General features: G+C 48.3%; 1 protein-coding gene and 1 pseudogene across 2 annotated transcripts in view; one reads left to right on the top strand and one right to left on the bottom strand.

The window, feature by feature from the left end:
- Window positions 1–22,797, bottom strand: part of LOC147119745 (uncharacterized) — a 420,036-nt pseudogene that overhangs the window by 188,325 nt on the left and 208,914 nt on the right. The gene's annotated exons all lie outside the window — the stretch shown is intronic.
- The window catches only part of LOC147119748 (uncharacterized), a 49,155-nt gene that overhangs the window by 3,666 nt on the left and 22,692 nt on the right, over window positions 1–22,797 (top strand). Inside the window, exon 3 of the mRNA XM_085985207.1 lies at window positions 14,265–14,277. Coding sequence (XP_085841333.1) covers window positions 14,265–14,277 — 13 coding nt within the window. The remainder of the gene's footprint in view (window positions 1–14,264; window positions 14,278–22,797) is intronic.

The following is a 22,797-nucleotide window of genomic DNA, read 5'->3' as shown; positions in this document are numbered from 1 at the left end:
CTCTCATTAGTCCCTATGTTTGCCGATATTCCTGGGAGGTTATTTGTGTCCTCCTTTGTGAATACAGAACCAAAGTATGAGTTTAATTGGTCTGCCATTTCCTTATTCTCCATTATAGGTGTGTCAGCAGGTGGGATGACCGTTCAGGTGCTTTCACTGTGGGACTGGGTTCAGGAGATCAACTGACCTCACTGTACACCAGCTCACTCACACTGGGGAGAGACCGTTCACCTGCTCTAAGTGTGGAGAGGGATTCACTCGGTCATCCCACCTGCTGAATCACCAGTGAGTTCACACTGGGGAGAGACCGTACAGCTGCTCCGTGTGTGGGAAGGGATTCACTCTGCCATCCCACCTGCTGACACACCAGCGAGTTCACACTGACGAGAGACCTTTTAAATGCCCAGTCTGTGGAAAGTGTTATAAAAGATCCGGGGAACTGATGTGCCATCAGCATGTTCACACTGACGAGAGATCGTTCAGGTGCTCTCACTGCAGGACTGGGTTCAGACGATCATCTCACCTCACTGTATGCCAGCGAGTTCACACCGGGGAGAGGCAGTTCACCTGCTCTGTGTGTGGGAAGGGATTCACTCGGTCATCCCACCTGCTGACACACCAGCGAGTTCACACTGGCGAGAGACTGTTCACCTGCTCTGTGTGTGGGAAGGGATTCACTCGGTCATCCCACCTGCTGACACACCAGCGAGCTCACACTGGGGAGAGACTGTTCACCTGCTCCGTGTGTGGGAAGGGATTCACTCAGTCATCCAACTTGCTGAAACACCAGCAAGTTCACAAGTGACAGCAGGGGTTGGATTCTGATGTTATTGCTGCTGTTAATCACATCCATGACTGAATCATGTTCACACTGACAGCTGGAGTTTGTTTCTCCTGATGTTAATAACCCCTGTAACTGGGCTGGAGTTTAAATTTCTGTACATATGTCAAATAAATCAGTTTGTTTTAAAAACATTGTTGTGGATTTTTGTCGTTCCCACCTGAGTGTTTAGCATCACCTGGCTGGAGCTCAGAAAGGACAATCTGGGGGAGGATCGTACGGCGGGAACAGAACTACAGCCTGGACACAGTCCTTCAGGGCCACACTGAGAGGGGCAAACGGCACTTTGGTCTTTCTCGTCTCTCTTCACTGAAAGGAAAGTTGCCGGGCAGATTAAGAATGTAAGAAAAGATCATAAGAATTAGGAGCAGGAGTAGGTCACACGGCCCCTTGAGCCTGCTCCACCATTCAATAAGATCATGGCTGATCATTGACCTCAACTCCACTTTCCCGCCCGATCTCCATATCCCTTGATTCCCCTAGAGTCCAAAAATGTATCTATCTCAGCCTTGAATATATTCAAAGACTCAGCATTCACGGCCCTCTGGGGCAGAGAATTCCAAAGATTCACAACCCTCTGAGTGAAGAAATTCCTCCTCATCTCAGTCTTAAATGGCCGACCCCTTATCCTGAGACTATGGCCCCCCAGTTCTAGACACTCCAGCCAGGGGAAACAACCACTCAGCATCTACCCTGTCAATCCCCTTCAGAATCTTGTATATTTCAATGAGATCACCTCTCAGTCTTCTAAACTCCAGAGAGTATAGGCCCATTTTACACAATCTCTCATCATAGGACAGCCCTCTCATCCCAGGAATCAATCTAGTGAACCTTCCTCGCACCGCCTCCAAGACAAGTATATCCTTCCTTAGATAAGGAGACGAAAACTGTGCACAGTACTCCAGGTGTGGTCTCACCAAGGCTCTGTACAATTGTAGCAAGACTTCCTTACTCTTATACTCCAACCCCCTTGCAATAAAGGCCAACATACCATTTGCCTTCCTTATTGCTTGCTGTACCTGCATGCTAGCTTTCTGTGTTTCTTGCACGAGGACACCCAAATCTGTCTGAACACCAACATTTGAAAGTTTCTCACCATTTAAAATATATTCTGTTTTTCTATTCCTACCAAAGTGAATCACCTCACATTTCCCTACATTATACTCCATTTGCCACCTTACTGACCACTACTTAGTCTATCTATATCCCTTTGGAGACCTATATCCCTTTAATCTTCAGGCCTGTAAGGAATGTGTCCCAGCCGCTCTCTTCCATGGGTCAGAACTCCAAGGCATGGAACAGAAGGCTCCTTTACAACTGTGTTTAGAGTCAGGAAGAACAACGGTGAATGCTGGAAACGTGCTGTCAAATCAGAGATTGGTGTCAAACTGTGATCTGTTCCTGACTGAAAGTGAAACGGCAGGGTTAATTTTCCAGTCTAAAAATGACTGGTAATTATTCCACAAAGATTTAATATGTGTGTGACAGTCCTGAGTCTACCATTTTAAGGCAGGTGTTAGCTCATTTAAAATAAACCCGTTTAAAATAAATTGATTAAAGTCTGCATTAAAATAGCAGAGGGAGGAGTTCACAGGAGCCTGTTAACTGCTGGTACAATTATACAACAGACATTTGATCTCCAGATAAAGAAGGACCTGCAGCATGTTTCCAGGAATTCCCTGTTTTATTGATGTGTGCCTGTTAGTCACCAGGATAACTGAAAATACACGACCCGGAACATCCACGGGATTACTCCTGGATCACTCCCGCTGTGGAACTCCACCACTGACCCTGCACCAATCATCACACACTGGAAGTTTATATCAGGAGCTTCTGTGTGATGGTGAGGTGCTCACTGGACAATAAAGTGCAGAGACTGGTGGGTGGCTGCTCATTATCCTCGGTGTGATTTAATTCCCTTTCCCACTGAATACTGCGGACAGACAGGCTCACCTTGGGAACGGAATGGTCATTGTGACATCACTTTCTAAACAGGAGCCCACAAGACAATGGGTTATCAATAAATGTTAAAGGGACTCAACGCTCTGAAGTTACATTGTGAATAAGAGGAAATAAAATGCTGAAAAATAATTGGTGAAGATAATTTCTCCCTGTGGAATGCACGAGCAAACATTAAGAATGATGTGTTTTGTTTACACACTCACACATATAACAAACACTTTGTGTGAGCGCTTTTCAGTTGTTCTGTTTAACCCGATAAATAAAACTTTCTGTGGCCTTTAGGACCCTGCGGCAGCCCATCTGGTGGAGCCCGCTGGGTCAGGATATTGTGGCGGTACCACTGGTTGTACCTTACATAAAGATATACATAATTCCCTTTAACTTACCTTACTGTATGTATAACTTACTTGTTGGGGCCGTTGCCCCTTTAACTTACCTGTTGGGGCCATTGCCCCTTTAAGACGTGCCCTAGCGCGCTGACATCACGTCACGTACGACGTGATGTGCGTGCGCCGGCACAGCCCGGCCTAGCGTCTTTGGCCTCAATGGCCAGCCGACAGGAGCGACGCGATCTTCCGCTCCTGCAGCAAGCACCGGCACAGCCCGGCCTCGCGACTTCGGCCTCAACGGCCAGCGACGCAACGACGTGCATCACGAGACGCCCTAAGCGCGGGAAACACGAACAATGTGATGACGTCATCATGCTCCCCACAGGATTGCGAACTCAGTCCTCGTGGAGTCCCCGCTGGGACAAGACCTACACCACGGTGCTCCTACAGTCAGCTATCTTACCTGCTATCTTACCTGCTGTAATTAGCCTGTTCCTGTAAATAAACAACTTATTTATAGTTCGTCGAAGTCAAACTCTCTTATTTAGTGGCGATCTACACGAACCGCTACATTGGTGACCCAACGGCGTGAGTACGGAAGCTCATCAATTCCAACGCTACAATTGGTGAACCCGTATCCGTGAACGATTTTCACGGTAGCAACGCGCGCCTTAACCTCATCTTCCCTCAAGACGACCAACGCACAACCGACGAACAACCACGGAACAGCAACCGCCTAACATTGATCCCACCAAAAGCGACCCCGTTTTTGCGTACGTATTCACAACGGAAGCGCAGCTTGGAGGTGAGCCCATTTTTCACGAACGATCTCACAGAGGTAGAGCACGACCAACGGCAACCGTCATCCACCAGCGCTACAATTGGTGGTTTTGTGAACGTCTTTCACAAACGAAGCACGCTATGGAAGCATCAGCCGTTCTGCTGTCGCTACCGCAATCCAGGGAGCCACGGTCTCCCTCGTGCTTTATGCAGGTAGAAGCCCTGTTCGCCGAGAACATCGATGCGGCACAGACCACGCACGTGCTCACGGTCTCCGTATTCGACTCTTCTACCGCCACACGGATCGTCCGCCTCTACGTCCAAAGCAACAGCAAGTATACATCTCTCCAAGCGCGGGGTACAGCATGTTCGGGCCCACAAGATCGGAGCGTGTCCCACGGGGATACCACAAGGAATCACCCCCATGAAACACGAGGACCCATCCCTCGCGAACCACGACGACCCATCCGTCATGCGAAACGACGACCCCTTCTCCGCCGCCGACGCACCAGCCCTTCAGCCTGCTGGTTGTGTTACCGACTACACGATTTGGCGTGAACAAAAGCGTGCCGCCCTCCCGGCTGTTTTCTCCTAAATCTACAACAGTTTCAAGTGTTGCCGCCCTCCAGGCAGAGTTTACCCCGCCCGAAAGCAACAACAACCAGGACCGTTGCTGCCCTTTATCCAGTTTTCCCTTTAGCAAACGCAAACGTCTACTGAAGCTGCACACATCGAGGACGGGTCCAACGGGCATCCTGCGGCCGCGATCAGCCACGTGAAAGTTGCTGGCCTCACCGATCACTGATCAACACAGCAACTCTTCACCCTCCGTTGTGTTATCGTCGTAGCACTATGGCACGCACCGTTCTGTGCGTTCCAGCCTCCCGAAGGTTTCACTCACCTGTCGGCGAGTTCACCGACCTCGCCTGTCAAGTCCTTCTGGATCGCTCGTTTGGCGTGCCTGCAGAGTTCGTCGGAACAAGGACTTGTTTCAACATCAACGGAGACATCGCCCGCGTCCGCCCAACCTGCCCGTCACTCTGACAAGGCCTGCTGTTTCGCATGTCTCCACGGTCCTTCGCCTGACGGATACGTTTTATTCGCCATGACCCGTGTAAGGATCCGCTCACGAGCAGCATCTTCATACCTCGCCTACCAAGTCGAGACAGCACGACCGCCGTGACCACCAGTTCATCAGACCATCTCATCCTTGGACTTTCGTTAAAACGAATTCTGGGGGGGCCTATGTGGCGGTACCACTGGTTGTACCTTACATAAAGATATACATAATTCCCTTTAACTTACCTTACTGTATGTATAACTTACTTGTTGGGGCCGTTGCCCCTTTAACTTACCTGTTGGGGCCATTGCCCCTTTAAGACGCGCCGTAGCACGCTGACGTCACGTCACGTACGACGTGCTGTGCGTGCGCCGGCACAGCCCGGCCTAGCGTCTTCGGCCTCAACGGCCAGCTGACAGGAGCGACGCGATCTTCCGCTCCTGCAGCAAGCACCGGCACAGCCCGGCCTCGCGACTTCAGCCTCAACAGCCAGCGATGCAACGACGCGCATCACGAGACGCCCTAAGCGTGGGAAATGCGAACAACGTGATGACGTCACAACACAAACGCGATGACGTCATCATGCTCCCCACAGGACTGCGAACTCAGTCCTCGTGGAGTCCCCGCTGGGACAAGACCTACACCACGGTACTCCTATAGTCAGCTATCTTACCTGCTATCTTAGCTGCTGTAATTAGCCTGGTCCTGTAAATAAACAACTTATTTATAGTTCGTCGAAGTCAAACCCTCTTATTTAGTGGCGATCTACACGAACCGCTACAATATAAAGAGACCGCGCGCTGTTCCTCCTCCCACTGCCTGGGGGAATGGGCCAGATATTTAAAGGGACAGGGACTCCCCTTTCTCTGCCTATTTATAGATAAAGGGACAGACCCGTTTATCTTGGAGTGTTGGTGGACTTCACTAACAGAGCTCCCATTACAGTCGCTCCCTTTTGTACTGTGCAGTGATTGTAAACCTGCCTGTTTCAGTGACTTGAGCCTTTCTAAAATGTCTCACTGCTTTTGATGATCCATTTGGCTTGCTTGTTTAATATTGAAAGTCTTCAGAATTGTGCAGTGTAATGAAGGTTTTGTTTAAAGGTGGAGTGATATTTCTTTCTAAATATTCTGTTCTAACCCTCCCCCTTTCCACTTTAAAACACTCTGCACTACTGACTAGGAAGGTACCAAGTTCAAACCTTGATCTGGGCTGTTAGTTGATCTCTGACAAGGCAGCAGTTCAGGGGCTATAATTGTCCTCAGTACCACTGGGCTAACTAAGAGTAAGAATCAGCCACTGCCCCTGCTCTTGATGGAGATCCAGTGACATCAACTGGGAAGTGTATGGATGTCAATTGAGAGCAGGATTGGACTGCTGTCACTGCTGACACTCACTGAGTCGGCTGATGGTGAGGCTCTAGAATCATCGAATCATAGACTCGTTAGAGCCCAGCAGGAGGCTCATCGAGCCCATGCCGGCTCTCTACAAGAGCACTTCAGCCAGTCCCACTCCCCCACCCGTTCCTCGGAGCCCTGCCAACATGTTTCCTTCAGGTACTTATCCAATTCCCTTTTGAAAGCCACAGTTGAATCTGCCTCCACCACCCTTTCAGGCAGTGAATTCCAGATCCTAACCACTCGCTGCATAAAAGAGTTTTCCCTCATGTCACCTTTGGTTCATCTGCCAATCACCTTAAATCTGTGTCCTCTGGTTCTCGACCCTTCCGCCAATGGGAACAGCTTCTCTCTATCTACTCTGTCTAGACCCCTCATGATGTTGAGCACTTCTATCAAATCTTCTCTCAACCTTCCCTGCTCCAAGGAGAACAACCCCAGCTTCTCTAGTCTATCCACGTAACTGAAGTCCTTCGTCCCTGGATCCATTTTTTCCAGAACAAATCTTTTCCGCATTATCTCGAAGGCCTTCACATCCTTCCTAAAGTGTGGTGCCCAGAATTGGACACAATACTCCAGTTGAGGTCATAAGAACATGAGAAATAAGAGCAGGAGTAGGTCACACGGCCCCTCGAGCCTGCACTGCCATTCAATATGATCATGGCTGATCATCGACCTCAACTCCACTTTCCCGCCCGATCTCCATATCCCTTGATTCCCCTAGAGTCCAAAAATCTATCTATCTCAGCCTTGAATATACTCAAAGACTCAGCATTCACAGCCCTCTGGGGCAGAGAATTCCATAGATTCACAACCCTCTGAGTGAAGAAATTCCTCCTCATCTCGGTCTTAAATGTCCTACCCCTTATCCTGAGACTATGCCCCCTAGTTCTAGACACTCCAGCCAGGGGAAACAACCTCTCAGCATCTACCCTGTCAATCCCCTTCAGAATCTTGTATGTTTCAATGAGATCACCTCTCATTCTTCTAAACTCCAGAGAGGTCGGACCAGTGTTTTATAAAAGTTCATCATAACTTCCTTGCTTTTGTACTCCATGCCTCTATTTATGAAGGCCAGGATCATGTAAGCTTTTTTAACTGCTTTCTCAACCTGCCCTGCCACCTTGAACGATTTGTACACATATACCCCCAGGTCTCTCTGTTCAGGCACCCCCTATAGAATTGCACCCTTTCGTTTATATTGCCTCTCCTCGTTCTTCCTACCAAAATGTAGAGGTTAACTAATTGCACCCAGCCAGATTCAGTTCCTTCTGGAGAGGAGAGACACAAAATCCCAGACAATGTAATGAATGTTGTTTTTAGACAGTAAGGATGACGAGAGAGTGTGTAGAATGGGGAATTTACAGCTTAGGAGGGACAGGAGGGGAAAGGATGTTGTATAGAAACTAGATTTGTCTGTTCTATCCTGTTGTATACACCATTTGAGGGTAATAGAAGTTCACCTGCTATGAGTGTGGGAAGGGATTCACTCAGTCATTCGACCTGCTGACACACCAGTGAGTTCACACTGGGGAGAGACCATTCACCTGCTCCATGTGTGGGAAGGGATTCACTCAGTCATACCACCTGCTGACACACCAGCAAGTTCACACTGGGGAGAGGTGGTTCACCTGCTCTGAGTGTGGGAAGGGATTCACTCAGTCATACGACCTGCTGACACACCAGCGAGTTCACACTGGGGAGAGAACGTTCACCTGCTCCGAGTGTGGGAAGGGATTCACTCGGTCATCCAGCCTGCTGACACACCAGCGAGTTCACACTGTGGAGAAGCCGTTCACCTGCTCCGTGTGTGGGAAGGGATTCACTCAGTCATACCACTTGCTGACACACCAGCTAGTTCACACTGGGGAGAGACCGTTCACCTGCTCTGAGTGTGGGAAGAGAATCACTGATCATCCCACCTGCTGATACAGCAGCGAGTTCACACTGAGGAGAGGCCATTCACCTGCTCGTGTGGGAAGGGACTCACTTGTTCATCGGACCTGCTGAGACAGCAGCGAGTTCACAAGTAACTGCAGAGGTTGAATTGTGCTGTTATTGCTGCTGTTAATCACATCCTGACTGAATCATGTTCATTGACAGTTGGGGTTTGTTTCTGCTGAAGTTAATAACCCCTGTAACTGGGCTGGAGTTTTAATATTGTGATACTTCAATTAACACAGTGTGTCGATATTTGATGTCTCCAAGATAAGAGGAGACTAATTGATGTCCTGTTACTGACTGCTCCATTTTTGGGCCTTTTCTCCTTTCAAACTCGAGATTATTTCAGTTCTTGTACCTTCGGTTACTCTCATAGACAAGTCCCATCTCCTCATACCTTCCAGAGGGCCTCTCCTAGCCTTGGTATCCAGGGAAGGTCTCGGTAACAAGCCCGGGATCACTAAACACAAAACCCAGTCTGTTAATCACGTTCAGCTACTGGACTTAGCGTGTGTCCCACAGCATCTCTCTCACCTTCGATGTGTGAATAGAGCATCACGCCTGCAAACCTGCTTTCAATTTAAATTTGAATCCACTCAGCAAGTGTATTTTAAAAAATATGTACAAGTAAACAGATCACATCAAATAATTGGCAAAGGTTTCGAGTCAATAAGATGAACAAGTGAACACACCACGGCCCAATACCCCAGCTCTATATTCACAAGAGAAAGTCTGTTATCTAACTCCTTGAGTGGACAGAGTAGAGAAAGATCCCAACTCTAAGAACATCTAGAATCTGTTGTAAATATCTTTCAAATCCTGACTGCTCCAATCTGTCGGTTTCCTTTCAATTGAAGTGAATGGAAGATGAGAGGGGTGTTGGCATATGGACCTCGGTTAATTCAGCTTCTGAAAGGTGTTCATGTTTAGTTCATTCGATATCGGGGAAAATGGGGCTGGTATCATTAGCGAGAGAGAGATTTCACTGAGCAACAGCTGGTGTTTGCAACCAACTGGCCTTGGATATTTTCATCATAGAATGTTTCGATCAGAAATATGATGCTAGGATAAGAAAAGTCTGCAGACTAGTGGTTTGTGCTGCCCCAGGAAGGACACAGTGTTTTTACTGCTTCTAACGTTGCTGATGTGTGTTGAAGAAAATGCAGACTTGTGTCTCTGGACTGTGCAGTAGCCAGAGACGACCATATTAGGCAATGCCAGCTCCAGTTTGATAAGAGGTTGATGGCAGAGCAAGAGATCCAGCAGTTTTAAGAATTTATCTCCCGTTATCGGCAGACATCGAATGTCGCAGCGTGCTGACAAAATTGGACTTAAGACTTTAACCTATTGGGTTCAATTATTGGGATTGATTGTTATAGAATTGAATTGTTATAGAATGGAAAAGTAGTGAAGTTATGCTAAACTTGTATCGAACCTTAGTTAGACCACACTTGGAGCACTGCGTACAATTCTGGTCGCCATATTATAAAAAGGATATAGAGGCACTGGAGAGGGTACAGAGAAGATTTACAAGGATGATACCAGAAATGAGCGGGTATACCTGTCAGGAAAGGATGGACAGGCTGGGTCTCTTTTCTCTTGAATAGAGAAGGCTGAGTGGTGACCTAATAGAGGTCTTTAAAATGATGAAAGGTTTTGATAGAGTAGATACAGAGAGAGTGTTTCCACTTGTGGGGAAGAGCATAACTAGAGGCCATCAATATAAGATAGTCACCAAGAAATCAAATGGGGAATTCAGGAGAAACTTCTTTACCCAGAGAGTGGTGAGAATGTGGAACTCACTACCACAGGGAGTGGTTGAAGTGAATAGTATCGATACATTTAAGGGGAGGCTAGACAAGCCTATGAGGGAGAAGGGAATAGAGGGTTACGCTTATAGAGTTAGATGAGGAAAGACGGGAGGAGGCTCGAGTTGAGCATAAACGCCGGCATGGACTGGTTGGGCCGAATGGTGTGTTTCTGTGCCGTATATCTGGTGTAATCCTATTTTCCAAGACACATTGCTCGAAGGGGAGGATAAATGACTCGCATCCAAATGCAATTGTTACTTTTGTCTTCTTTGTAAAATCACAGAATCTGGGCATAATTTGTTTGTGAAATTAAAATTGATGATTTAAATTGATCAGAGTTGCTGTTCAAGCACATGGGAAGGGAAATTGAGCTGAAATTTCAGGGGATAATCCAGTTTTATTTTTGAAAAGGTCCAGTCTGTGTGGCTCTGTCCAAACTCTGTCTTCAGAAAGGAGTCTCTGGGGGGAGACTGTTGTGTTAAAGGGAAAGAGAAGATGAAAACAGGAAAATTACACCGCCCAATGCGAATTTTTCTTGAATCATTGTTCTTGGGTGAATTGATATAAATCACCTGGGTGCAATCTGGTATTAATGTCAATCCTTGTGAAAGTCAGGGAAGTGTAATAAAATGATCAGCTTTCTCTTCGAGATGTTTGTGTCATTGCCTGTACTGAACAATAAGAAAACTGAATTTGATAGGCTGGCCACTACCCGAGACATTAGGACCATGCAGAGGGAGATGAGCAAAGATCTCCAGACACCTGAAATGGATCAGATGTCACGTGTGGCGTGATATTGGGATACCGGTGTGTGTGTGTGTGTGAACAAATGAGTCTCAGACATGCTCAGTTATCGACAACACAACATGAAATGGCTGATGTGGCTCAAGAGAGTGAGACAACTTTTTAAATCATCATCAAGGCCATGACACATTCTCCATAGAGAAACCGGGTCTGAAATAATCAGGAGAGAGTTAAACACACTGCTACTTGTCAGAGGCATTACAGTTAAAAGTGAAGAGAAGGCTGATCAAATTAGGATTTCCTCACAGCTAGAATGGTCGTCAGATTCAAGGCCTCCACTAAGTACTGAACAAAGAAAACTTGTAGCGAGGCTAAAAACAGATAAAGTCAGGCTGTCTCTGTCTGGACAAGGTGGCCATGGTTGTATCCAAATCAGCTCCAAGCTGAAGGTGGGAGACAAGGAGGCCGTACCTTCCAGGCTCCAGAACAAAACATGGATCCACATGAGAGGCCACCTCCATCAGGAAGCAGAGGACCTCAAAACGGTGGGGTTTGGAATCAGTGATAAACCGAGGTACAGCCTCGCAAAAGCATCATTTCGGTGGTAATAGAGAAAGAACCCTAAAGCGGCTCCCTGGGAAGATTGGGAGTCCTGTATGTGGGAGACCAGGAAGACTCCCCTGAACCAGGTGGGATGGGACACACCCTGACCCCAAACACTAAATTGGTCACAGAATGAATAGGGTTCAGTTAAAGAGTTAGTATCACACTCGTACAATAAGTCATTCAAGGACATTGTAAAAGACTTCAATACAAACTGAAAAAGGTAATGACAGCAGGTTATTTTAAAGTAAGAAATGTCTTATGTTGATCAGTAATGTTAACTATTGGTTTGCCAAGTACAAACACTGATGGTGATCATCATCTGTGGGACTAAAAAAGACATCCCACCTCACAAAAAGAACTCTACCTGTCTGATCCAGCAAAAGAACCCAAGTGTTAATGGACTAGAAGTAATTGAATCAGGAAATGTATTATAGAACGATGTGCATTTTGAAATTGTTAATTGAAGTCAAAAGTGTTAAACATGAGCTTGAATCTGTCAACTAGATTATGTGAAGGGAGATATTTACAATTAATAGACAACATGGTCGGAGAATTAGTAAAGGATGTGTTAGTAAAGAATAGAAAACAGGAACCAAGGGATGAGGAAGATGGGGAACATAAGGAGAGCCAGTTTAAATCACAAAGAAAGCGAGAGCTGACAGGATAGCTGGGAATAGGAGCCACGGCAAGGTTAGCAGGAGTAAACAGAATAGATATAGAAAGTATGTGGGAACACGATGAGGTAATGAAGAGGCAATTAAACAGATTATTGTCAAACAATGAGGCTAACCAGAATCAAGGCCTTACTCGAGGCATCGTCTGAAGCCTCTGTGTGACATTTGTGATGAATGTGGTACAGAAGGGACTGGACAACATCGAGGGTAATCAAATCCCTTTGTTTATTCATGAAGAACAACAGAGAAAATGGTTTAAAGGAACCAAGACAAAGACGATGATGTGAGGCAGCCAATGGGAATGGTGTTTCTGGCCCCGAGGGAAGGGGATTGAAATGAAGATATTAGACCAGTGGGATTGGTCTTGTCTTTGTTAAGGAGAAATGGAAATGAAACAAAACCTTGGAAGGTGCATCGGGTAGAATCGGTTGGAATGGGGGAAGACTCTGAATTTGGTCCGATCCATAAACAGAATGAGGAATAGCCAAGATATCTGATTAAGAAGGGGGGAACTTGGATAGCACCAGATCTGCAGTGTTGTACTCTGAAAGGGACAACATGGGTTTGTAGATGTGACGTAGTCCATCAACAGACTGTTCCAGCTTGTGGGTTCTCCCTCGATAAAGAATCACCAAAATGCCAGATTGGAATAAGTAAATGGGGCGAAGACCAAACTGATAGCATGTATAAATGAAAAGGACTGGATTGTGTGACTACTACTGCCACTGATATGACTGTGGGTTCACCCCGATGCCCCATACTAGAACATCACTTTTGTTTCATCCCAGCGAGAAACAGGCATATCGGTGCTAAAACACTGGGACTGGTCCATCATCATAACGCCACTTATCTGCAGATGAGACGGCCTCTGGAGGATGAAGCCATTCGAGCCATTCCACATATGGGACACTATATACCTCCCGTGTCTCTGGCTTTAAAGGGCAAAACTGAGCGAATTAGGACATCCCAGAAACACACAGTGCAAATGATACAGACAAATAGAGAGACAGAACAGGCAATCCCCAGACTTGGGAATCATGAATGGTGGGAAGCAGTATGTAGAGTCGCGGAAGGCCTCGAGCGTGCCGGCGGACACCGCGTGCTCCATCTCCAGGGCCACCCGAGCGCGGACGTGGCTGCGGAAGAGAGGCAGGCAATTCAGATGAGTGTACTCTTTTGTGTGGACCAGAATCAAATTAACTGTAAATTAAACAAAACTTCAAATGAAACTTAAACAAATCAAATTAAAATTTGGTTGGCCGGGTTGATAATGCACTCCAGTCCCCGCGGCGCCCACCGGTCGCGGAAATACTCAAGCGTGCCGGCGGACACCGCGTGCTCCATCTCCAGGGCCACCCGGGCGTGAACATGGCCGCGGAAGAGAGGCAGGCAATTCAGATGAGTGTACTCTTTTGATTGGACCAAAAACAAATTATCTGTAAATTAAACAAACTTTAAATAAACCTTAACAAATCAAATTAAAATTTGGTTGTCCGAATTTATTATGCACTCCAGTCCCCGCGGCGCCCACCGGTCGCGGAAGTACTCAAGCGTGCCGGCGGACACCGCATGCTCCATCTCCAGGGCCACCCAGGCGCGAACATGGCCGCGGAAGAGAGGCAGGCAATTCAGATGAGTGTACTCTTTTGAACAGTACGTTTAACAAATTTGACTGTAACTAATAAAACTTTAAACGAAACTTAAACAAATCAAATTAAAATTGTGTTGGCCGGGTTGATGATGCACTCCAGTCCCCGCGGCGCCCACCGGTCGCGGAAGTACTCGAGCGTGCCAGCGGACACTGCGTGCTCCATCTCCAGGGCCACCCGGGCGCGAACATGGCCGCGGAAGAGAGGCAGGCAATTCAGCTGAGTGTACTCTTCTGATTGGACCAAAAAACAAATTGTCTGTAAATTAATCAAATTTTAAATAAACCTTAACAAATCAAATTAAAATCGTGTTGTCCGAATTGATTATGCACTCCAGTCCCCGCGGAGCCCACCGGTCGCGGAAGTACTCAAGCGTGCCGGCGGACACTGCGTGCTCCATCTCCAGGGCCACCCGGGCGCAGACGTGGCTGCGGAAGAGAGGCAGGCAATTCAGATGAGTGTAAAGTGAGACACTGCAGTTCAGTCTATGACACCCACAAGCCATGTACTCAAACTGAACAAGCTTCGGGTTAGATGTGGTAGAGGATGAACTAGGTGAGAAGTGATATAAGTTAGAGTAAGAAAGGGCCCAAAAAAGGAACAGTCGATAACAGAACATCAATTAGTCTCTTATCATGGAGAAATCAAATATTCGACAAAAATGTTTTTGAAACAAAGCAGATTTATTCAATATTTATACAGAATATTAATCTGCAGCCCAGGTATAGGGGTTATTAAGATCAGCAGAAACACACTCTAACTGCCAGAATGAACATGGTTCAGTGCTCAATACAATCCCATGAAGTCCTGTTTATTCACTAAGGAGGCTTTTCAATGGCGGGGTTCGTACCCAACATTCACCGCGGGGGAGAATGTGCGGCTCCCGGACAACAGGAGCCCAGTGCGCAGGCGCAGGACACGCCTGGGTTTGGAGCATGCGTGCAGCGCATGGCTAGTGAAGTGCGGCTGCAAATCAGGGTCGGTTAAATCGGTGACATGTGGCCGAACGGAGCGGAGTAATACACAGGCGGTGGGCGGGTACGCTTCATAAACAAGTGCTGTTGGCCGCAAGCCCCGAATAATACCCAGAAGATCCCGCGTTTGCAGTTTCGGGGCTTCTCCCGGTCACAGACCCAGGCTAACAGCCGCCATCTTGATCCAGTGAGTAGCAAAGCGCATGCGCCGCTATTTTGGTGAGGAACAAAGAGTGGGCGGGGCTTCAGTGTCTGTTCCCAACCGGGTCCTAGTGCCCGGGAGAGTATATCATTGACTCAGTTATTTGATTCAGACTCTTCACACTTCAGATTTCTCACAATCTCTCCTGAAGGGACTGAATCCACATGAACAGTCCCAGCGTAAGAATCCCCTTGTACAGCCCTAGGGTTAGAATCCCCATGCACAGGCCCAGGGTTGGAATCCCCATGTTCAATCCCAGTGTTAGAATCCCCATGTACAGTCCCAGGGTTGGAATCCTCATGTACTGTCCCAGGATTAGAATCCCCATGTACCGTCCCAGGGTTGGAATCCTCATGTACTGTCCCAGGATTAGAATCCCCATGTACAGTCCCAGGGTTGGAATCCCCATGTACAGTACCAGTGTTAGAATCCCCATGTACAGTCCCAGGGTTAGAATCCCCTTGTACAGTCCCAGGATTAGAATCCCCATGTACAGTCCCAGGGTTGGAATCCCCATGTACAGTACCAGTGTTAGAATCCCCATGTACAGTCCCAGGGTTAGAATCCCCTTGTACAGTACCAGTGTTAGAATCCCCATGTACAGTCCCAGGGTTGGAATCCTCATGTACTGTCCCAGGATTAGAATCCCCATGTACAGTCTCAGGGTTGGAATCCCCATGTACAGTACCAGTGTTAGAATCCCCATGTACAGTCCCAGGGGTAGAATCCCCATGTACAGTCCCAGGGTTGGAATCCTCATGTACTGTCCCAGGATTAGAATCCCCATGTACAGTCCCAGGGTTGGAATCCTCATGTACTGTCCCAGGATTAGAATCCCCATGTACCGTCCCAGGGTTGGAATCCCCATGTACAGTCCCAGGATTAGAATCCCCATGTACAGTCTCAGGGCTGGAATCACCATGTACAGTCCCAGGGTTAGGATCCCCATGTACAGTCCCAGGGTTGGAATCCCCATGTACAGTCCCAGGGTTGGAATCACCATATACAGCCCCAAGGTTGGAATCCCCATGTACAGTCCCAGGGGTAGAATCCCCATGTACAGTCCCAGTGTTAGAATCCCCATGTACAGTCCCAGGGTTAGAATCCCCATGTACAGTCCCAGGGTTAGAATCCCCATGTACAGTCCCAGGGTTGGAATTCCCATGTACAGTTCCAGGACTGGAATCCCCATGTACAGTCCCAGGCATGGAATCCCCATGTACAGTCCCAGGCATGGAATCCCCATGTACAGTCCCAGGGTTGGAATCCCCATGTACACTCCCATGGCTGGAATCCCCATTTACAGTCCCAGGGTTGGAATCCCCATGTACACTCCCATGGCTGGAATCCCCATGTACAGTCCCAAGGTTGGAATCCCCATGTACAGTCCCAGGGTTGGAATCCCTATGTACAGTCCCAGGGTTGGAATCCCCATGTACAGTCCCAGGGTTGGAATCCCCATATACAGTCCCAGGGTTGGAATCCCTATGTACAGTCCCAGGGTTGGAATCCCCATGTACAGTCCCAGGGTTGGAATCCCTATGTACAGCCCCAGGGTTAGAATCCCCATGTACAGTACCAGTGTTGGAATCGCGATGTACAGTCCCAGGGTTGGAATCCCTATGTACAGTCCCAGGGTTGGAATCCCTATGTACAGTCCCAGGGTTGGAATCCCCATGTACAGTCCCAGGGTTGGAATCCCCATGTACAGTCCCAGGGTTGGAATCCCTATGTACAGTCCCAGGGTTAGAATCCCCATGTACAGTCCCAGAGTTGGAATCCCCATGTACAGTCCCAGGATTGGAATCCCCATGTACAGTCCCAGGGTTAGAATCCCCATTTACAGTCCCAGGGTTGGAATCCCCATGTACAGTCCCAGGGTTGGAATCCCTATGTACAGTCCCAGGGTTGGAATCCCCCTGTACAGTCCCAGGGTTGGAATCCCCATGTACAGTCCATGCTTTGGAATCCCTATGTACAGTCCCAGGGTTGGAATTGTTAGATCCGTGCATCTTAATGTTGTGTCCTTCAATAATCAGACAACAGACTGCAGGGAACGATTCAACAGGTGTTTACTGAATGAGGGTTACTCTCGAACTAACTGTGCAGTTCACTACTCAGGGTTTATATACAGGTGTGGTCACTGCCGGTACTACAGTATACAGGAGCTGTAAAAAGTAGTTCTCCCCTTAAAGGTACATACATTACAATTCCTCCCCTTTTAGATTAACAGTACCATAACACTCATTTAACATTTAAATATCAAACTAATAACAATTAACACTTTTAACATGCAACATTAGCTGAAAATAGTCTATTTATAAATTCAGTCTTTTGGGAGGCTTCCTGATCCTTTCTGGATAGCGCCTTTCCTGAGTGTCTTGCTCTTGGTGCGGAGGTGATTCTGGCCCCCTGTCGTCGGGTGGTTCATCAGCTTCCGATGCCACTGTTTCTGGGGTAGATGCGACCTGTACGTCGGGTTCATCACCAGGTACGTATGGGCGAGGCATGGGGTTGACTTGTTCCTGTGACTCTAGGATCTGGTCAGCATGGCATCTCACGATGCTCTCCCCAACGTCCACTGTGTACATTAGTGGGCCCTGCCGTGTGCATATCGTTCTTGGCTGCCATTTTTCTGTTCGGTAGTCGCGGGCCAAGACTGGTTGCCCTACATTGAAGCTCCTTGTTGGCTTCTCATGGATGTGCTGGAATTGCTTACTCTCAACATCTCTTCGTACGTTTGATCTGAGCAAATCCAGGCGAGATCTTAACCTTCGGTTAAAGAACATCATGGCTGGGGCCTGGTTGGTGACTGCATGTGTCGCATTCCGGTAGGCGAACAGGAAATTGTCCACCTTGTGCTGCAGTGGAATGTTATCATTGTACATAGCCTTTTTTGTCCTTCTTAAAGGTTTGTACGAACCTCTCAGCCAATCCATTTGTGGCTGGATGATACGGGGCGGATGTGTAATGCCTTACCCCATTCCTTTTCATAAATCTTCGAAACTCTTCGGACACAAACTGTGGTCCGTTACCAGAGCAAATCTGCTCTGGCAAGCCGTTCCTGGCAATAATGGTCCGTAGGACTGCAATAGTTTTCTCTGTGGTGGTGGAGGACATTTTGATCGCCTCAGGCCATTTCGAGTGCGCATCCACGGCTATTAAAAACATTGAGTCCATGAATGGACCAGCAAAATCAATATGCACCCGTTGCTATGGAGATGAGGGCCAATCCCATGGGTGTAGAGGGGCATGTGGTGGTGCATTTTGGACCTCCTGGCATTCTGAGCAGCTCTTTGTCAGGTCCTCGATTTGCTGATCGATCCCCGGCCACCACACATAAGCCCTAGCAAGGCTTTTCATTTTCACCACTCCCAGATGACCTTCGTGAAGCTCATTGAGCACTCTCTCCCTTAACTTGGGTGGAATTACCACTCAATATCCACACATCAAGGTCCCCTGGCATACTGACAGCTGTTCTCTTCTGGATGAGAATGCTGGCAACAGTGAGTCGCCATGTGCTGGCCATCCCTTCACCGTCAAATCATATACCCGAGACAGTGTCGGGTCATTTCGGGTCTCCTTCTCTATACCAGCGTTAGTTACTGGCAAGCATTCAATTATAGTCGAATTAAATATTTCGACAGGATCCACTGCTGGTGCTTCCTCCGCAGTCGGCAGTGGCAGGCGTGATAGCCCATCAGCGTTTCCATGCTGTTTCGTGCCCTTATACTCGATTTCATATTGGTGCGCCCCTAGAAAAAGGGACCATCTTTGTAGCCGTTGCGCAGTCATCACTGGAACGCCCTTCTTTGGATTAAAGATGGAGACAAGTGGTTGGTGGTCAGTCAGCAAGGTGAACTTCTGCCCGTGCAGATAGTGATTGAACTTTTTCACTCCCCACACTAGGCTGAGGGCCTCCCTGTCAATCTGGGCATAGTTACGCTCGGCTGAGGTTAGTGATCGTGACGCAAAGGCTATTGGCCTCTCTGAGCCGTCCGAGAATTTGTGCGACAGCACCGCTCCAATGCCGTAGGGTGACGCATCACATGCCAAACGAATTGGTAATGCCGGGTTGTAATGGGCCAATACCTCTTTCGATGTGATTAGTGTTTTGCTCTTCTGGAAAGCTCGTTTACATTCGTCACTCCACTTCCATGGCACCCCAGTTTGCAGTAGGGTGTTCAGTGGGTGTAGTATTGTAGACAAATTTGGCAAGAACTTATGGTAGTAGTTTACCAGCCCGAGGAACGACCTCAGTTGTGACACATTTTCCGGTGCTGGAGCCTTGACTACTGCCTCAATCTTCTCTGGGGACTTATGTAACCCCTCTTTATCGATAGCGTGGCCACAATACGAGATCTGTTTTCTAAAAAACTCGCATTTGGGGCGGTTAGCTCGGAGCCCATATTCCTGCAATCTAGTGAGCACCTGCTCCAGGTTGGCAAGGTGATCACTGTCATTTTCGCCCGTGACCAGGATGTCGCCCAAATAACACTGGGTCCCTGGGATCCCTTGCAGGACTTGTTCCATTGCCCTCTGCCAAATAGCCGGAGCTGATGCTACCCCGAACACCAGCCGGTTGTATTGGTAGAGACCTTTATGGGTGTTGATTGTGAGGTATTTTTTTGATGCTTCTTCTACCTCCTTTTGCAGATACGCCTGGGCCAGATCAATCTTAGTGAAGCGTTTCCCTCCAGATAGCGAGGCGAAAATATCTTCAATCCGCGGAAGTGGATATTGTACGGTGTGAAGGACCGGGTTCACTGTTATCTTAAAGTCCCCACAGATGCGAACCTTCCTTGGTTCCCCAGGCGTGCTGCTCAACGACTTTTTCATCACAGGGACGATATGTGTAGCCCACTCGCTCCAGTCTACCTTGGACAGTACACCTGAACGTTCCAGACTCTCCAGCTCTGCTTCGACGGCTGGGCGGATCGCATAAGGTACCGGTCTGGCCTTAAAAAATTTTGGGCTTGCGTTTTCTTCAATTTTAATCATCGCTGTCATGCCTTTTAGTGTTCCGAGTCCTTGCTGGAACACTTCTTTCGCGTCAGTTAGGATCTTTGACAGTCGCCCAGGTGTGACGTCGTCATCCTTTTTGTCAGCCACAGTCAGTGCCTGTATGGAATGCCAATCTAGCTGTATCTTCCGGATCCATTCACGTCCTAGTAGTGGTGGTCCTCCATCTGGCAATACATATAGGTCCATTTTTGGGGTTTCCTTGCCGTTATATATAACGTTCACCCTTATTGTTCCTGTGGGGTAGATTTTTGCCCCGTGTACGTCTTCAAGACAATCTTTGTATCTCTCAAGGGTATATGTGAGAATAGCCGCTTGTAGTCCCTTCGGTTTATGACTGTTAGGGCTGATCCTGTGTCCAATTCCATTTTCACTTGGACTCCTGCTATCTTGAGCGTGACCCAGATAGTTTGGTGATCCTCCGTTTTGATCACATTATGTAGTTTCAGACAACCCAGCTCCTTGCTTCCGGAGTCTGTATCACTCTTCTGTTTGTCTGAACTACTCTCCGTCACCTTATGTACCTTCTTGTACTTCTTCTGTGGAGATTTCTTGCTGCTGGTTTTCTTTCCCGACCTGCAGACCCTTGCTATGTGTCCTACTTTTCCACACTGTCTGCACACTTTGTCCTTGAACCAGCAATCATTATGGTTGTGTGTTGTTCTGCCGCAGCGATAGCACTTCACTGTTCCGTATGACATTTCATTTGTGCCATATTCTTGCGGTCTCCGTTGTATCTCTGCAGCACCCTGTGCTGCTGCTTCGTGTGATACTGCAATGCTGAAAGCCTTGTCCAGCGTAAGATCCTTTTCTGATAGAAGCCGTTTCTGGTTTCCTTCACTTTGAAGCCCACACACAAACTTGTCCCTTAAAGTATCTGCTGGTCCCGTTCCAAACTGGCAGTGTTGCGATAGCTTGCGCAGTTCTGTTAAATACTCAGCATTACTTTCATCTTTATGCTGGTTCCTTTTGTGAAACTTAAATCTTTCTGCTATCAGCAGCGGTGTGGGGTTTAAGTGGTCCTGTAGGATTTACACTATGTTTTCAAAATCCTTTTCTACTGGCTTCTCTGGGATTACTAGGTTTCGTAGTAAGCCATACGTTTTTGCACCCATTGAATTCAACAATACCAGCGCTTTCTTGTCATCTGGCACTTCATTCGCCTTGCAGTATACTTCTACGTGTTCGACATCTGTCGTCCAATCTTCGACTTCATTGTCGAACGCTGTGATACTGCCACTCTTTGGCATTTTTGGGTGTGGTTAGACTGGCTTAAAATGGCGTCTCCCGCGCTTTCCTTTCTTCCCCGCTGCGGCTTAAAATGGCGTCTCCCGCGCTTTCCTTTCTTCCCCGCTGCGGCTTAAAATGGCGTCTCCCGCGCTGCTGCCAACGCCGCTCTCGGCGGTCCTCGTGGCAAATGGCGACGCCCTGTGGGTTTCGTGCGCTGCTGCCAACGCTGCTCTCTGCGGTCCTCGTGGCAATGGCAGTGCCTCGCGTTTTCCTGTGCGCCTCTCTCCCCCGTTGACGCTGCTCGGCCCTTGAACACCGGCTGCGCTCTGCTCTCTCTCCCCCGTTGACGCCGCTCAGTCCTGAGCACTGGCTGCGCCCTGTGCGCTCTGCCCTCTCTCCCCCGTCGACGCTGCTCGGCCTTTTTCTGTGCCGCTCGGTCGGGCTCTAGCCCACAGCTGTCCGGGAAGGGTCTGCGCAGTACCTGTTGCCAGCCTGTTTTGCTGGACCACCGTGACTGGAAACCCAAGCCTGGCTCTCGACAGCCTCCCCTGCGATGCTCAAATCTCTGCTGGATGACTGGGCGGTTGCCCGTGGTCGACGCCCGTGCTTCTGGACTCGACCTTCTTCCACTGTTCTCCAGGAGCGAATCCCTGGGAGGTGATGCAGAGTTGCAGGTAGGTTCGAACTTGCTCGTCGCCACTGTTAGATCCGTGTATCTTAATGTTGTGTCCTTCAATAATCAGACAACAGACTGCAGGGAACGATTCAACAGGTGTTTACTGAATGAGGGTTACTCTAGAACTAACTGTGCAGATCACTACTCAGGGTTTATATACAGGTGTGGTCACTGCCGGTACTACAGTATACAGGAGCTGTAAAAAGTAGTTCTCCCCTTAAAGGTACATACATTACAGGAATCACCATGTACAGTCCCAGGTTTGGAATCCCTATGTACAGTCCTAGTGTTGGAATCCCCATGTACAGTCCCAGGGGTTGGAATCACCATGTACAGTCCCAGGATTGGAATCCCCATGTACTGTCCCAGGATTGGAATCCCCGTGTACAGTCCCAGTGTTGGAATCCCCGTGTACAGTCCCAGGGTTGGAATCCCCATGTACAGTCCCAGGGTTAGAATCCCCATGTACAGTCCCAGGGGTTGGAATCCCCATGTACAGTCCCAGGGTTAGAATCCCCATGTACAGTCCCAGGGGTTGGAATCCCCATGTACAGTCCCAGGGTTGGAATCCCCATGTACAGTCCCAGGGGTTGGAATCCCCGTGTACAGTCCCAGGGGTTGGAATCCCCGTGTACAGTCCCAGGGTTGGAATCCCCATGTACAGTCCCAGGGTTGGAATCCCCATGTACAGTCCCAGGGGTTGGAATCCCCATGTACAATCCCAGGGGTTGGAATCCCCGTGTACAGTCCCAGGGTTGGAATCCCCATGTACAGTCCCAGGGTTAGAATTCCCAGGTACAGTCCCAGGGGTTGGAATCCACCCATTTGCCAATGAGCTTGGTCCCCAGCACATGCTCACTGTAAAACCCAGGTCAAGGGCAATCCCAGCGTGCCCACTC

The sequence above is a fragment of the Somniosus microcephalus genome, chromosome 4 (assembly GCF_052327205.1).
Source record: "Somniosus microcephalus isolate GS21.2 chromosome 4, FLI_Smic_1.0, whole genome shotgun sequence".
In the NCBI taxonomy this organism is placed as follows: Eukaryota; Metazoa; Chordata; class Chondrichthyes; order Squaliformes; family Somniosidae; genus Somniosus; species Somniosus microcephalus.
Note: the sequence above shows the minus strand (reverse complement) of the source record. Positions and strands in the feature narration are given on the sequence as shown.